Genomic DNA, 16,806 nt, shown 5'->3' with positions numbered 1-16,806 from the left:
ATACTCTAGTGAGTTTAAGCCAACTACCTAGAGCTGAGGGTGGGGTGGATCCCTCCCAGACCACACAACTAAGAAAGGACAGAAGGTTTCCCTAAAAGAGATCTCAAGGGTTCTTAAAAATGGGAATGGGGGGAAGGGATGCTGGGAAGGCAGTCAGCAAGTGTTCACTGCATCATCCATTCTGAAGTCTTAAAAACCACCAGTTTTAATGCCTATTTTTATGTGTGTTGGCCTTGTACTTCCAAATCCGATAATCATTCAGGGTCCCCGTTGCTGTCTCAGCAGCCATGGGACGCAGGGAATGTTTTTCTCTGGACCACCCCAGGCTATAGACTGTGACAGCAGGTGGGCAGTCATCATGGAGGAGTTGGCTGGCTTGGGCCAGAGGCTCTGCCTGGGAGCTGATCAGCCATCTCTCGGCAGCCCAGGCACAAACATGGTTCAATTAACTAGAATAACCTGCCTTTTCCTACACAGTATGGACCACTAGCTGATCTTAGTCTTCCCCCATTGTTCCTGACTATTCTTAGGGTGTTCTTGTGTGACTTTGGGGAAAATTCTTTCACATTCATCCAGTCCTAGCCTCCTCGTCCACATCTGTTTCGCAGGACATCACTTGGGTGCGGCGTTTTCCCACTGCCACAGGTGCCCATTCTGACAACTACAGGACCTCAGTGTGAACGCCGAGGATCCATTCTCTTAAAGCCTCCAAAGCCATACTCTCACCTACCAGAGCAGTCAGTACATGTCTATAACCCTCAGAGTCCCCTGAAAATAGTTCCTTCAGCTCTTATCTACCTCCCTCTTGGCCACAGCACTCAGATGTAAGGCCCACCCCCATCCCCACCCCCCGCTGTCAACTAGAGCCTCATAGTGGAATGGACAGAGGAGGGTCTTTGGTGCTAGGCAGATCTGGCTTTCCATCTCAGCTTTTCCCCTTAGTACCTATATACTCTTAGGTAAGTGGTTTAAAATATCTCCACCTCGGGCGCGTGGGTGGCTCAGTTGGTTAAGCGACTGCCTTCGGCTCAGGTCATGATCCTGGAGTCCCGGGATCGAGTCCCACATCAGGCTCCCTGCTCAGCAGGGAGTCTGCTTCTCCCTCTGACCCTCCTTCCTCTCATGCTCTCTGTCTCTCATTCTCTCTCTCGCAAATAACTAAAATCTTAAAAAAAAAAATTAAAATATCTCCACCTCAGTGTGTGCATTTTATTTTTTTTAAGATTTATTATTTATTTTGAGAGAGAGAGAGTGTATGCATGAGTGGGAAGGGCAGAGGGAGAGGGAGAGAGAATCCCAAGCAGACTCTGCACTGAGCACAGAGCCCAACATGGGGCTCAATCTCATGACCCTGAGATCACGACCTGAGCCAAAACCAAGAGTCCAACGTTTAACTGACTGTGCCACCCAGGCACCCCCATGCATTTTAAAATGCGGATAAACCAATATTATAGAATTGTGTGAGGTTTATTATGGAAATGAGCATGTCCCTCAGGCTACCAAGAGAGACAGAAACTACAAAATCAATGTCTAAGGAAGTTTTGACTATAGAATATAGAGTATTTGGTGGTTCAAACTAACATTTGAACAGGTTCTAGTAACCATGCTCACAGAAGTTGGCTGCTAAAGTGGAATAGTCCTCACAGGCTCAGCCAAGGAGGACAAAGGGTAAAGAAAAATCCTAAAGAGCTGGGAGAGGAGGGTGCCCTTATTAGCTGATCCAAAGAGCTCATTCCATTGCTAGGAACATGGATCCAAAAAATGGTTGCACCTGAGGTCCCTGTCCACATAAATGTGGTACGTGCTCTGGACAAGTGATCACTGTGTGTTGCTCCCCTTCCCTGCTTTTCTAGATGGCCTTTATAGCCGTTTCTCTCCCAGCATTGAACATTGGATGTATTAGGGAATAAATTCAGTTTTAGTCCATAAGCTGCAGTATTATGGCTAGTTGCTTTCAGATGAAGAAAATGCACCTCACCCAGAGATCCTGACTCTGAGCTGGATATTGGACATGAGTTTGGGTTGTTGCTTTTGGGGAGGAGAGAGTGAGTTTTTACTTGCATGCAGAAACATCGTATTATGTTAGTTTTGACCATTCTTAAAATTACATGTTTGTGGGAAAAAAAATATGGGCTGATAAGCTTCCAAAAGGTGGAAGGTGGTGATTTTTCACTAAGTCCACCAGAAACCCTTTCCCTATTCTTTCTGGTTGCAGGTCCCACCCCACTCTCCAGCTTTGGTCCCTGAATCCCGAGCACCAGAGCTTGCTCGGAGAACAGGCATGTGGCTCAGACCTGGGCTCTTGGAGTCTTATTGGAGCTGACAGAGAAGAGCCATTCATTACTCTCTAGTCATAGAGCTATAAGGGAACGACTTTAAAGTCTCAGAAGCTACTGACCCCGCCATGTAGGAAACCCCCAAAATGACGCCAACTGCCAGTGAAGAGGAATTGGAAAAAAGCATGTTAGTTGGCTCAAGTCTCCTGTCAGTACCCGTTTAGATTCTTGGTTGCAAGCAACAGAGATGGTCTCTAGCTGATTTATGTGTAAGAGAGACTTACTGAAAATATATATAGTGGCTCACATAATTGATAGGGAGGCTGGAGATTTGGGAGCAGGAAGCCCCATGAAAGGAAGCAGGTGGGGACCCTACTGCTGAACATCAGATGATGCAGTGACTGGCCCCACCCTCACAGTCCTCTGCTTGGCCACCAAGGCCGGCTGCCACTGCAGGTCCCAGATATGGGTCTTTGCTGCCACAACTACTGCTGCGGATCAGGACCCTCCATGGTCCTTCCTTCCCAACTTCCCGGCTCTGAAGGACCACAGACCAGGAAGTCTGTGCCTGATTGGCTGAACCCACTCACGTGATCCTCTGCCCCGCCCCCAAGGCGCTAGTTAAAGGGTGGGAGAGAGGGTCTGGTCTTTACAGCTTCAGTTACGGCAGGTGGACACTGCCTTCCAAAGAGAGTCAGAAAATGGAGAATTCTCCAAACTTTAGAAAGAGGTGCACAGGATGGGCAGCCAAAAAAAGACAGTTTTCACAATTATATCACCCCTTTCCCTCTCTCCTCCAACACCCCACACTTCCTCCCAGTAGTCAACTACTGAGGGTACTTGTTTCACAGAGACAGGAAAAGCTATCGGAAGAGAGTTTCACGGGCGCCCATCACAGCTGCCCATCTACTTGCATAAGTACCCGCCTCCTCTGTCTTTTCTCTTAGTACCGTGCTTGAGCCCACCTCTTCTGGGCCCCGTCTCCGTCCACCCTCTGCCTTTGTGCCCTGTGTCTTGGCTACACTGTCCTGCAGTTGTCTTTCCTCTCCTCTGTCGCCAGTCCCCCCTCTTCACTAGAACATTCTCTTGACCATACAAACAGGCAGCGAAACTCCCATCTTAAAAAACAAACAACACTCCGGTGACCTCCCCTCCCCTCTCCAGCTGTTACCCCGTGAGTCAGAATTCAACCAAAGAAGCAGAACTGCTGTGAGCGATGTGGGTATTGTAGGAATTAGACCTCACACAATTGAAAGAAGACCCAGGGAAAGGAAGGTCCAGGGGAGGGAATTGGAGATTTAAAGAAAAATCCCCGGGCGCTGTGTGGCTCAGTGATTGTGTGGCTTCGGCTCAAGTCATGATCCCGGGGTCCTGAGATCGAGCCCTGCATCGGGCTCCCTGCTCAGCAGGAAGCCTGCTTCTCCCTCTCCCTCTGCCCCTGCTTGTGTTCCTTCTCTTGCATGCTCTCTCTCTCTGTCAAATAAATAAAATCTTAAAAAAAATAATAAAGAAAAATCCTTAATCGGGCTTCCCGAAGCACCCCCAGGTGGGCAAATCAGAGTTTACAGGGAAATCTGAGAAGCCAGACACATCCACCTGCTGAATTGGGACTCAGAGGGGAAATGCGTGGAGAGGTCTATGGGAGGATAGGGCTTCTCTGCAGCTCCCACATCTGTGGGTCTGTAGCCACATGCTCAGTGGTGTGTGATCCGACAGTCGGCAGAGCTCACACTCTGGAAGCAGAGCACCTGCTCTGGACCTGGCACGGAGGACAGTCTGAAGACAAGCCAGGCCCTGCCCAGCACCTCTGCTTTCTATATCTCACTCTGAAGTCCTTCGGGTATTAAGGGGTGCCACTTCTCTTCTGCCTCTCATATCTTCGGCAGGTTTCTCCTCTTTTGGTCAACTCTAACCCAAAATCTAACAAGAATTCTGGGAAACAGGATGCCCAGATTCATTAAGATGACAACGAGATCATCCACCCACCACATTTCTCTGATCTTCTTCAGAACAGTAGCTATAGGAAGAATGTTTTATACTTTCTAGCTCCACTTCTTCACCTCCCAAGTTCTGTCGAGCCCACTCCATCACCTCCATGCCATCAAAGCTGCTCTCATCGAGGTCACAGATGACAATGGTGTGTTCTCGGTCCTCCTCCTCTTATTTGATGTGTCGGCAGCAGATAACACAACTGGCCTCTTCCTCCTTAAAACACTTTCCTCCCACGGCATCCAGGATACTACTTACTGATGCTTCTCCTTTCTCCCCACTGCGCTGCTTCTCAGTTGCCTTTGCTGGTTCCTTCTATTTCTTTTTTTTTTTTTTAAGATTTTATTTTTATTTATTTGACAGAGAGAGACACAGCGAGAGAGGGAACACAAGCAGGGGGAGTGGGAGAGGGAGAAGCAGGCTTCCCGCCGAGCAGGGAGCCCGATGCGGGGCTCGATCCCAGGACCCTGGGATTGTGACCTGAACCGAAGGCAGACGCTTAACGACTGAGCCACCCAGGTGCCCCAGTTCCTTCTATTTCTGATCTCTAAATGTTAGAATGCTCCAGGCCTCGGTCCTTGGAATTCTTTCTTTCTTTTTTTTTTTTTCCCCATGCCTGAAGTTGTTTTATTTTTTTCCAGCTTTATTGAGATCTAACTGCCATATAACAAACATTGTGTAAGTCTAAGGTGTACAATATATTGATTTGATACACTCTGGGGGCGCCTGGGTGGCTCAGTCGTTAAGCGTCTGCCTTCGGCTCAGGTCATGGTCCCAGGGTCCTGGGATCGAGCCCCGCATCGGGCTCCCCGCTCCGCGGGAAGCCTGCTTCTCCCTCTCCCACTCCCCCTGCTTCTGTCCCCTCTCTCACTGTATCTCTCTCTGTCAAATAAATAAAATCTTAAAAAAAAAAAAACAGTAGGATACACTCTGAATTTTTCTCTTCTCTTTCTATGGTCACCATACCGATGAGCTCATCAACTTCCATGAGCTTAAATATCCATCTGTCAAATTTATCTATCCAGTTCCAACTTTCCTCCTAACCTATAGGTTTGGAAATCCAAATGCCTATTGATATTCCAACAAATAATTAATAGACTTTTCAAATTTATTGTGTCCAAAAACTAACTCATAGTTTCATATCCCACTTCCCTTATCACCCGCCCCACCCAAGTTTGGTAAATGGCAAGTCCATTCTGCCAGGTGGTCAGGCCAAAAGTCTTGGTCTCATCCTTGATGTCTTTTTCTCTTATACCCTACATTCAAGTCTTTGGCAAACTGTATCAGTTTTACCCTGTAATATATCTAGAGTCTATTCTCACTGTTACTGCCAAGATGGGTGGATGAGTGGATGAGCACAGTGTACAATCTGTGTTTAGAAGGATGACAGAGGGTACTGTGTGAAGATACAAAGAAAATGAGTTCTTTAGTAAATATAAGTGTGGTTGCATTAACAGTATATGGGGGAGGAGAGAGGTGGGAAATCAGGTAAGGAAGGTAGGCACTGCCCATTTAATGCCACACCTCTGTGTTGAGGGGTCTGAATCTTACCCCAAATGCTTTAGAAAGCCATTGAATGATTTTAAGAAAGGGAATGACATTGTCAGATTTATATTTTAGAAGAATCTCTCTGGGTGCTTGTGGAAAATGAATTGGAGGGTAGCCAGAACTCGGCAGGCCAAGTGGGGACTATTTTAGTTAATTTGGTTAAGAAGTGATGAAGGCCCGAGCTATGGCAGTGGCTAATGGGTAAACTTGCCAGATGTCCTCCCTAAAAATACCAGGCACCAGACCAAGCATCGAGGAAGGTGTTGACGAGCAGGGGCAGTCCTGAAAAATATCCACTTAATTTAAACAATATCTTGTGTGTCAATAATAATTTCCACTTTTTTTTTTTTACAACTTTTCTATCTCCTGTTTTTTAAAGAATTTTTTATTACAACAACTTGCAAAAAAATGTTAAAGGACAGAAAAGGCAAAGTTTAAATATTTTTTCGTTTCGTGAGGTCAAAAGTCCAATACTAGACCACCCAGGTCAATACCAGCTAGCCAGCAACCCTACCAAGGGGAGGAGCATGAGAGTGGGTTAGGGGTAAGAACTAGTTTGTTCTTAGGACTAGTTCTTCCCGGGGCGCCTGGGTGGATCAGTCGGTTAAGCATCTGACTCTTGATCTTGGCTCAGGTCATGATCTCAGGGTCCTAGAATCCAGCCCCATGTCCTGTCCATCTGTCCGTCCATCTGTCCATCCATCGGGCTCCACGCTCAGCAGGGATTCTGCTTGAAATTCTCTCTCCCTCACCCTCTGCCCCTCCCCCACTCGAGCACGCTCTCTTGCACGCATGTGCGCTCTCTCTCTCTCAAATAAATAAATAAATAAATAAATAAATAAATAAATAAATAAATCTATCTTAAAAAAAAAAAGTTCCTCCCTCGAAAATGGGAAGCTAGATTCTAGATCTTGAGGTTGCTGGAGCAGTAAAATTCGCCATCAGCTCCATATGTTTTTCCTTCCCCAAAAATGGTAGGAATTTCTCCATTGGAAAAGCAGCTGTCTATACTTCTTCCCTTAGTTCCCCTCCCTGTGGTTCTGGGAGAATATTCCAACATCAATTAGGTTCAGACTTGGGTCCAGGGGGAGGCCTGGGAGGAAGGGCTCACTCACATGATCCAGTGACTGGAGAGAAACCAGAGACACTGTGGGTGGTGCTGAGCTGATCCAAAGCTCTCCTGTTCCCACTTCTCTCTTCCCTGGGAAGAAGTGACCCATCCCTTCTCCCTTCTGGGAATACCAACAGTGGAAACAACAATTCTTGGTTCTTGCTAAAGAGATTTTTGGTAAATGTGTTTGCTGTGTCTTTGTGGTATAAAGGATGGCTCCTCACTAGCAACTCAGAAATAAATCACTTTTGAACCTTTAGCTTCCCATTTTCTTAAAAAGGTGTGTGTGGGCCAAGGAATCATAGAATGACTAGTCATTCCCTCAGGCCTTCATGAAGGACAAAGACTAAAGGACCCCGTTCCTCAGACACTCAAGCAAGAGTCTCTGATAGTCCTTTGAAAGAATAGTAAACCATGGCAGGTCATGGGATCTTCCTGAGCTTGTGGTCCCACTGGAGTTTTGTTTCTGATGGGAAACTTTTAAAAACACCACCAGAGAAGGGTACCTGACTGACTCAGTCAGTGGAGTGTGCAGGTCTTGATCTCAGGGTCGTGAGTTTGAGCCCCACGTTGGGTGTAGAGATTGCTTACGTAAATAAACTTTAAAAAACAAAACAAAACAAAACAAAACACCACCAGAGAAGGACTGTTATAAAGAGCAGCCTTCGGGCAGAATTGTGCAGTGAATCTGCATTTGTTTTCTATTGTTGTGTAACAAATTACTACAAATTTAACAGCTTAGAACAACACACATTTATTACCTCACAGTTTCCATGTCTCAAGAGTCTGTGTACGGGGGAGCTGGATCTTCTGCTCAGGGTCTCACCAGGCTACAGTGAAGATGTCAGCCAGGGCTGCAGTCTCATCTGACGCTCAGTGTCCTCTTCTAACTCACGTGGTGGTTGGCAGGATCCACTTCCTTGCACTTGTGGAACTCATGGTGGCTAGCTTCATGGAGGCCAGCCAGAGTATCTTTCTGACTTCTTCCATCTCTGACCTCTGACCTCCTTTTAAAGGGCTTGTCTGATTAGGTCAGGCCCACGCAGGCTAATCTGCCTTTTAATTAACTTAAGTCAATTGATTAGAGACCTTAATTACATCTTTGAAATCCTTTCACCTCTGCCATCTAATATAACATAATCCCAGGAGTGATATCCCATCACCTTTGCCATATTATTATTTCCTAGAAGCAAATTATAGGTCCCACCCACATTCAAGGGGAGGGAATTATACGAGGACAGGGGTCCTTCAGAGTTCTCAGTTCTGCCTACCACAGAGCATGAGCTTCTGGAGAGAACAGCCCTTTCCTGAGGGGCGACTGGAGTGGATGATAATCTTCAAGATGAGAACTCTCAGTGAAAGGATTTATAAGTGTCTCTCACTATAGTGGGTGGAATGGTAGTCCCCAAATATATGTCAACCTGGAATCTCAGAATGTGACCTTATTTGGATTAAAGGTCTTTGCAGATATAATTAAGGTAAGGATCTTGAGATGAGATTATCCTGGACTAAGATAGGCTCCAAATCCAATGATGTGTGTCCCTATAAGAGACAGAAAAAAGACATACATGGACACAGGAAGAAAGTGAGGAAAGAGGTAGAGATCGGAGTGAGATATGTCTACAAGCCAAGGAATGCTAAAAATTGCCAGAGCCACCAGAAGCTAGGAAAGAGGCATGGGACAGACTCCTCCTCAGAGCCTCTTGAAGAAGCCAATTCTGTTGACACCTTGCTTTCGGACTTCTGGCTTCCAGAATTATGAGAGAATAAATTTCTGTTGTTTTAAGCCACCAAGATCATGGCAACTTGTTGCAGCAGCCTTGGAAAATGAATACACTCATTGATCATTGTCCCTGTGCTAATCAAGGTCAAAGAGACAGACTTGGTGGTCTCGGGGGCCACATGAACTCCAACTCTATAGAGATGCCAATTCCCAGAGATCAGGGATGCCCTAAGAGGACCAAAACAAGGCGGCTTTGTCACCCAAGCTACATTCATCACAGAAGGTCAGCAGATGCCCATTCATTTATACCCTCCTTTATTATCCCTTCATTGATGAATTTGTTTGATTCAGCTGCTGTTTAAAAAAAAAAAAAGGCTAAAATAACTCTGGCTTAAACAAGATACAAGTTTATTTTTCTTTCATGTAAGAGTCTTAAGCATAAGCAATCCATGGTGGACATGGTGACTGCACACTTTTGAACACCCGGGCTCCTCCTATCTGGTTCTTCTGCCACCTGTAACACAGAGTCATGACCTAAGATGGCTGCTTCAGTTCCTACAATCACACCTGCATTCCAGCCAGTGGGAATGGGAGAAGTGGATGTGGAGGATATGCCCTCTCCCTTTAATGGCAGACCTGGAAGCTGAATACCTCAATTGGCTAGAACGTAGTCACATAGTCACACCTGTATCTGCCAGGAGGCTGTAATGTCTTTAGCAAGACCATGTGCCCAGCTAAAACTTAGGGGTTCTATCACTAAAGGAAGAAGGGAAGAATGGGGAATGGAGAGCAACTTCTGTCCACAGGAGACAACAAACACAAGGTCTGACTTGCTCAGTGGCTTCTCAAATCTGGGGCCCAGGAAGAAGGGAAGAAAGGTCCAGAAGTGGAAATCCACGAATAGATAGCACCCCAACCACCCTTCTAACTGAGTACAGGATGAAGCAGAACCTTGAAAATGTGGGTTTAAAACAGCAGGAATAAGATGAACACAGAAAAGCTAGGATGATAGTATTCCTCCTTCCCCATGATACCCTCTGTTGTGGGTTGAACCATGTCCCCCTTAAAGATACACTGAAGTCCTAACTCCCAGAACCTGTGAACGTGACCTTATTTGGAAATAGGGTCTTTGCTGATGTAATCAAGTTAAAAGGAGCTCATACTGAATTAAGTCGGGCCCTAATCCAATGACTGGTGTCCTTACAAGAAGAGGGAAAATGTGGACACAGACACACAAGGGGAGCCGGCCGTGTGAAGATGGGGGCAGAAGTTGTAATGACACAGCTACAAGCCAAGCAATGCCAAGGATTGCCTGCAGCCGTGAGAAGCTACAAGAGCCAACCAAGGAGTCCTCCCCTAGAGCCTTCAGAGAGAGCATGATCCTGCCAACACCTTGATTTTTCACTTCCAGCCTCTAGAACCATGGGAAAAGAAATTTGTTATACCGGGCCTAGCAAACTAAGAGATCATCTTCTTTTCTGGTTCTTTAGGGCTCAATTCTAATGAACCTTTCCTATAATGTGCCCTAAAGCTCTCACATCCAGAAGTGCCCTCTATCCTAAACTCCTGTCCATCCTTAAGATTTAGCTCATCACAAATGCTGCATGGGAAGTGGACGGGTGAGTCAAACCAGGACCAAATGTCAGGCACAGGCCAGACCAGAGTCTGAATGTGAAAAAAGAGCTGTGTGTGTGTGTGTGTGTGCGCCGTGATGTGAATATGAAACCAGGGGCATCTGTCTGAGGCAGGGGTGAACCTGCAGAAGAAAAATCAGGAGGGATATGCCCACCCTGGCCAAAAACAAGTCCAAGATCTAGGCTGTCTGTGGAAGTAGGACTATCCACAGACCAAAACCAGGAGGCCTGAGACGAATCCTTGCTCCCTACTCCGATGACACTACACCAGAGGAGCCTTATCGGTTTCCAAACTGTTCTATATGCGGTCTCCCATTTGGTCTTCAAAACCAGTCTGCGTGAGCTGAGTAGAACAATAATGGAATCTCCATTTGATTCACAGGCAAAAAAATTGCCAAGTAACCTGCTCAGTGTCACATAACTGATTATCAGTGTGTGTGGAAGGGAAATAAAATGAACTTTGGAGTCTGGTAGACTGGGTTAAAAGATATTTGATTTCTATGAGGCTCTACTGTTTGTTGTCACTTAACGTAACATTTGTAGATCACCTCTTATGGTATCGGCATGTGGATTGGTGCTCAATAAATGGCCATTTCCTTCCTTTTCCCTTCCTTGCTTCTCCAGACCCAAATTTGGTGCTCTCTAAACTACCAGTGTTGCCTTTCTCAGACTAAAGTAATCTTGGCTACTTACAGTTCACCTCTCTAGAAGTTAGTTTCTTCATCCACTTTATCAAAGGACTGGACTAAATCATTTCTACAATCTCTCCCAGCTCTGATAGTCCCTGGCCTTAGGAAAACCGCATTCCTGCAGCCCCTCTAGTCAACAGACCGACACTGCAAAGCCCACACCTGTTGTACCTCCTATAACCATCAGGGGGCGCACGGCCTGGGGTGGAGCAAGACGGAAACTTGGACGCTCTCTCTGCCTTGGACTGTACAGAGCTTTAGGAGAGCCAGCCATCCCAGGCACCCTCATTCCCCCTCTAAAGGCAAGAGAAGAGAGAAAGTCAACCTTTCTCCCTTTACTTTATAGATGAGGACGCTGAGGAAAGCGTTTTGATTTTCCTTAATGTCATAATAGCTATGAAAATTAGATGGCCTCCTGGAGTTTCTGCTAATTTAACTGAGTTGCATATTATGTTTCAACTAATTAGCCAACAGTGGATCCAGGGCTTTTTGCATGGGGTGGGGGAGAGCATCAGCTGTACCCCCTCCCCATTGCAGGTCCCCACTTCTGGAGAGACATGCAAACACAGACATAGGTCTGCAGCCAGGAAGCACGAGAGGGAGCCCAGGGGGCCCAGATGATTGGCTTTCAGGATCAAAGCATAAAGGAGCACTATTCCTGTGGCCTTCACCTGTGCCCCCGAATGAAAGGGGAGAAGCTGCTCCTACTCTCTAAGAGTTGAGGGATAAAGCTGGTGTGGGATTAAAGCCCTATGACTACCCGTGAGGCCCACAGCCTGCACCTACCACCATCCCCCAGAAGAATCTACCATGGGGAGAGTCCTAGGAAAGCCTTTCTCAACCTCCTCCTTACCGTAATTCTGCCTCCTCCTTAGCGGTTCCACCTGATGACCTGATGCAGAAGGTTAAGTCACCTCTGGAAAACCCAGCCACTCCTCATTCCCTCTCTACTGAGCTCACCCCCCTTCGCCCCATCATTTCTGCCCATGCCCAGCTCCTGCTAACAAACTCTAGCAAGGCCAGCGTCCCACAGGCTCTTTCGTTCTCACTGGTCTGTAAGTCTTCACCTCTCTGGGTTCGGAGGATGGTTGTTTGTCTTCCACAGGTCAAGTGCTCAGGGCCCATGCTAGCAAAAGCAGCCTGCTCGGCATCCAAGGTGTAAATCTCCCTCAGCCTGACACCTGGCCACAAGGTGCTGGGGGGATGACCAGAATGGCTGACTCTCCATCTGTCGGATGCCCTGGTGACAATTTGCAGACGGAGTCCACAATCCAGTGCAAGTCTAAACACTCTAAGGGGGCCTGACAGCTGACACATGGGTGTGTGTCAAGCAAGACTCACGCAGTATGAGCTCTTGGATAATGTTCAAGGACATTTCTACAAACCAGAGCCCCACTCCCCCCACCCCCACCCCTGCCCCGCCCAAACATCATCCTTCTTCCCTGCCTAGGACTGACTGGACAACTTTCCTCAGTGATGTTGGAAAAATATCCAGAGATGGAGAGAGGAGGCCCTCGTACTTCTTCCCAGGCCAAAGCAAGACTGCCTTCTCCACTAAGTATTCAAAAGTTGAGTCCCTGCCAAGAAACCTCCCACACCTCAGACTCCAGAGATCTCACACAGCTCTGGATTGAGAAGGAGAAAGTCATCTTTGGCATGCAAACATCCTAAGAAATAAAACCTGGGCTCCTGGAGAAAAGGGAGCAGCAGAGCCTGGGTCCAATTCACAGGGAACACCCATATGTGGAAATCCACTGAGCTTAGCCTCAGGGCAGATCGAGGCTTTGTAACTCTGGAGCCCCTGAACCCAGCTGGTGCATCGTACCTTACTGTAACACAGCACGTTAAACATTTGATGATTTACTAACCATCCCATAAATCAGCCTGGACGACGGTCTCTGCTTACGGAGTTTAAATAAGAACTCACAAAATGATTCAGCGATTTCCACAGCAATTTTCTTTCCATAGGAAACTGCCTGATAAGGTTCTTAAGAATTGGAATAAGGGGGGGGAAATTATCAACTAATTCAAACTTGTAACTCCAGTTTTACTTCAAAAGGATAACACTGATTTCTGCAGCCCAGGAAAGGGAGAGGTTGTGGAAAGGATGGGAAACATCAGAATATATTTATAACCAAAGACATTTGCCCAACACCAACAATGCCCTGTGCCTCCAGACACACACACACACACACACACACACACAACACTAGGCAAAACTCGTTCCCAGTGGCAATGGGGTCTTACGAATGCACCACTGGCTTATAGCATGGGAGCTGACGTATACCCCATAGACCCTGCTCCTGAGCACAGCAAACTATGTTCTCCCATGAGCACTGCACTCAAGTCCTTTGCGCAGCTTGACTTTGCTACCCACTTACAACTGGATTCCATGAATTTCGGAAAGATGGGGATGCAGGAGTGGCAAAGGCTTAAGCTCACTCCCCTTCACCCAAACAGAATTTTCATCTTTTGTTTAATGACGATGAGGAAGAAAGGGGCAAGGATTAGTCCTAATTTATTGCGTTGCTCAAAAGCCAGCTCTAAGAAGGGAGTAAGTGGATTATAGGGGAAAGAAATGGAGAAAAGAAGGCAGGGGATGAACTGCATTCAGTACTATTTATTAATCTGATGTTTAAAGGAAAAGAAGGAATCCATTCTAATGGCTCACCCTCCAGCCCCCCAAAACCCTGAAGAAGTCCTTCTGACACTGCTGTGAGGTAGATCAGAGCTGTCCTGTGTCCAAAGTGGGGGAGGCTGGTGCTTAGAAATCCGTACTGATGGAGTTGGGGACAAAACTCCAAACCTGGACCTTTTCTAGCTTTCCGCTCCCAGCCTCGGCCACCGAGCCTGAAGAGCACTGCGTGGTCTATCAGGTGCAGGCAGCAGAAGGAATGGAAGGAGGAGTGCTCCCTTTGCCCTAAACACACAGCACAGAAACGAGCAAGGTGATAGTCCCGCTGCTTGAGGCATCTGAGCTCAGGCCGCTGGATACTTCGGCCGCTGAGGTAGTGGTGAAGTTCAGGAGTGGGGTTTAGAAAACTCAGAAAGAGAGAGACAAGAGGATGGTGAAAACCCACTTGGTAAGGATTTCCCCTCCCCAACTGGCCCCCCTCCCTATCCCGAGGCCAAGTCATCAGTTTCTGGAGGTCAAAGATTTCCAGCTGGGAAACTCCACAGGGCTCATTCTAAACAGGGACTGGAGGCTTTCCAAAATTTCTGGATCAACAGAGTTCTTTCTTGTCGTTCAGGACTTAAGAAATTCCCCAGGAAGCCCTGAAAAACGTAGATAACATATCTTGGGGTGAGGGGCACAGGGTGGGAACAGGGGCACTAGAGGAAAGGACTAAAAGTCAGGGACCCTGGAAAGCATATGCATGTAATCACACAAAAAAGCATTCGGGCTCCACCCAGCCACAAAATACCCACCCCCAACTCCAACCCAGCCCTGCTCCTTCCAGGGAGAACTGACACTCACGGGTCCCCCCACTCCCGTTTATCCTTCATACCCAAGGGGATTCTCACTATCACTCCGTAGCTGTCAAACTTTTCAAAGAATCCAAACCTGAGGCCGAGAGTTTGGGAAGGCCTCTAGTCTTCTCTGCAAGTCAAAGCCAGCCCAAGTGGTGGCAAGAAATCTGGGCGGCCAAAGAACGGAGCTAGAAAATCTAGAGCTGACCAGGCAGGCTCAGGATACAGCCACACTTCCTGGCGCACACGGGGTGGGTCCTGGGGTGAAGGACAATCCTCTGTCCTCCTTTGCTTCAACCCTGGGGCAGGTGGCTCGGATGCGGGAGAAGAAAGGGCCCTGGGTTCCATTTTGGTTCCCTACTCCATGTCCCCCCTTCTTTCGCTGCAGAGACCTCTCCAACCCCACCTTATCCTACCGAACCCCAAACTCGAAATGACCAAACGAGACACCGAATGCTTCCTGATCCTGAGCCGCCGGCCTCCTCGCCTCGGTTACCTACCCGTCGAGCGGTGGGCGCTGCCTGGACTCCGCGGGGCCGGTCAGGGCCGCAGGGGCGCCCGAGGGGTCGCCAGGCCGGGAGGCGGCGGCGCGGTGCTCCTCCCGCCGGCAGCGGCACAGGAGGCGGCGGAAGGCGCGGCGAAAGTCGGAGCTGCGGCAGTAGATGAGCGGGTTGAAGGCGGAGTTGGCATAGCCTAGCCAGTTGAGGGCCAGGAAAGCCGGGCTGGGAACCAGAGAGGGGCCGCCGAGAGCGCGCATCACGTTGGCCACGAAGAAGGGCAACCAGCAGAGAGTGAAGGTACCCATGATGAGACCCAAGGTGCGCAGGGCCCGGTGTTCCCGGAGAGGCAGAAGGCGCTCGGGCCGCCGACCGTAAGAAGGCACCCCTGCGGGCGAAGCGCACGGCCCGGCCGGGGCGGGGGACAGAGAGCGAGACGCAGTCGGCGGGGACTCCTCCCGCGGGAAGCGGCCCAGCTCCCGGCGCAGCAGGCGCAGTTGGCGCGTGGCCACGAGGAAAACGCGCGCGTAGACGAAGAACATCACCAGAAGCGGGAGGTAGAAGGAGACGGAGGAGGAGAGCAGCGCGTAGGCTACGTTGGCGGCGAAGGCGCAGCAGTGCGGGTTGGAGAGGCAACGCTGCGCCTCGGCGTCGGCTCCCGCGCGCCACCATTTGCTCATGATGGGCGCAAACGACACCGCGGCGGACACGACCCACACCAGCACCACTGCCGCCCGCGCGCGCCGTTTGGTGACCAGCGCGCCGTAGCGCAGCGGGTTGGTCACTGCCAGGTAGCGGTCCACGGCCAGGGCGCACAGGGTTTCGATGCTGGCTGTCACACACAGCACGTCCACTGAGGTCCACAGCTCGCAACCAGTGGCTCCCAGCGGCCAGTGGCCGGTCAGCGCCAAGGTGGCCCCCGGCGGCACTACCAGCAGTCCCACCACCAGGTCTGCTGTGGCCAGCGAAGTCACGAACACGTTGGTCATGGTCTGGAGTCTCGGTGTCCGAGCGATGGCCACGATTACCAGCAGGTTGCCTCCCACGGTGACCAGCACCTCCAGCGCCAACAGCGCCCCCGCCAAGGCCACCGCCCACGGCACCCCTGGCAGCCCACTCGTGTTGGCAGTACTGGGCGTCGGGGTGGGGGCAGCCGGCCACGAGGCCAGAGAGCTGTTCCCGTGAGGCCACGGAGCCATTCCCGCGGCGCGCGTGGGGCGGGAGGGAAAGAGAGAGGGGGTCTCCCTTCTAGATGGGTCCCTTCCCCCCTGCTCAGGGGAGGGGACAACGGGGCGTGGGAGCGATTTCCTCGGCCTGGGCCATCTTCCCTAGTTGACCGGCGGAGAACGCTCAGCCTCCCCCCCACCCCCAACCCGCTTGGTGCCACCGCTTGGGGGGGCGGGTAGGGGGGGAGGAGTGGAGGCCCTTAAAGGGGCAGCGGCCAATAGTCTCGACGCCCGGGCGTCAGGAAGGGAACTGGAGGGAGGGGAGGGAAGAGAGATGGATGTCTGAGTTTTCCTTTAAATATATCTGGAGTACGGACACCGGGACTTCTCTGCCCCGTTGTGCCCACTCCTGCTATAACCACTGCACCCACTCAGCGCAGCACTCCGTCGGCACTGATTTCTTGGAACTCTGCACCAATTCCCCGGGAAGATCCAGCAGCAACGCTAGCTGAAGACTAATGAAGACCACGCCCCGCACGCACTCCCCCCCCACCACCACCTTACCTTGTTAGAGGAAAAGGTAACCCTCCCAGGGCAAGCAAAATGATCCACGGTACCACCTCATCTACCTGAGTGTCCTTCTCTAAAATATTGTAAGTAAAAGAGGTCAGCCAGTGTCTTCTCTCTTCTCCCAAGACCTCA

At 49.4% G+C, this 16,806-nt stretch overlaps 1 protein-coding gene across 8 annotated transcripts in view; it reads right to left on the bottom strand.

Annotated features, from left to right (window-relative positions):
• The window catches only part of ADRB3 (adrenoceptor beta 3), a 20,570-nt gene extending 3,764 nt beyond the window's left edge, over window positions 1-16,806 (bottom strand). For 2 of the 8 annotated variants that reach the window (XR_010409685.1, XR_010409686.1), the window contains exons 1-2: window positions 14,942-16,543; window positions 7,686-9,161 (exon numbers count right to left, since the gene is read on the bottom strand). Coding sequence is in view for 6 of the 8 variants with exons in the window: in XM_054508605.2 (XP_054364580.1) it covers window positions 9,080-9,161; window positions 14,942-16,137 (1,278 nt within the window). In the remaining 2 variants the exon portion in view is untranslated. Of the gene's footprint in view, window positions 1-7,685; window positions 9,162-12,996; window positions 14,247-14,941; window positions 16,544-16,668 lie in introns of those variants that run through there. The other 6 variants (XM_064585550.1, XM_045879838.3, XM_054508605.2 and 3 more) reach the window with 5 other exon arrangements.

This window comes from Mirounga angustirostris, unplaced genomic scaffold, assembly GCF_029215605.1.
Source record: "Mirounga angustirostris isolate CCGP_5_RB_7025 unplaced genomic scaffold, mMirAng1.0.hap1 SCAF_2, whole genome shotgun sequence".
NCBI classification, from domain to species: domain Eukaryota; kingdom Metazoa; phylum Chordata; class Mammalia; order Carnivora; family Phocidae; genus Mirounga; species Mirounga angustirostris.
Note: the sequence above shows the minus strand (reverse complement) of the source record. Positions and strands in the feature narration are given on the sequence as shown.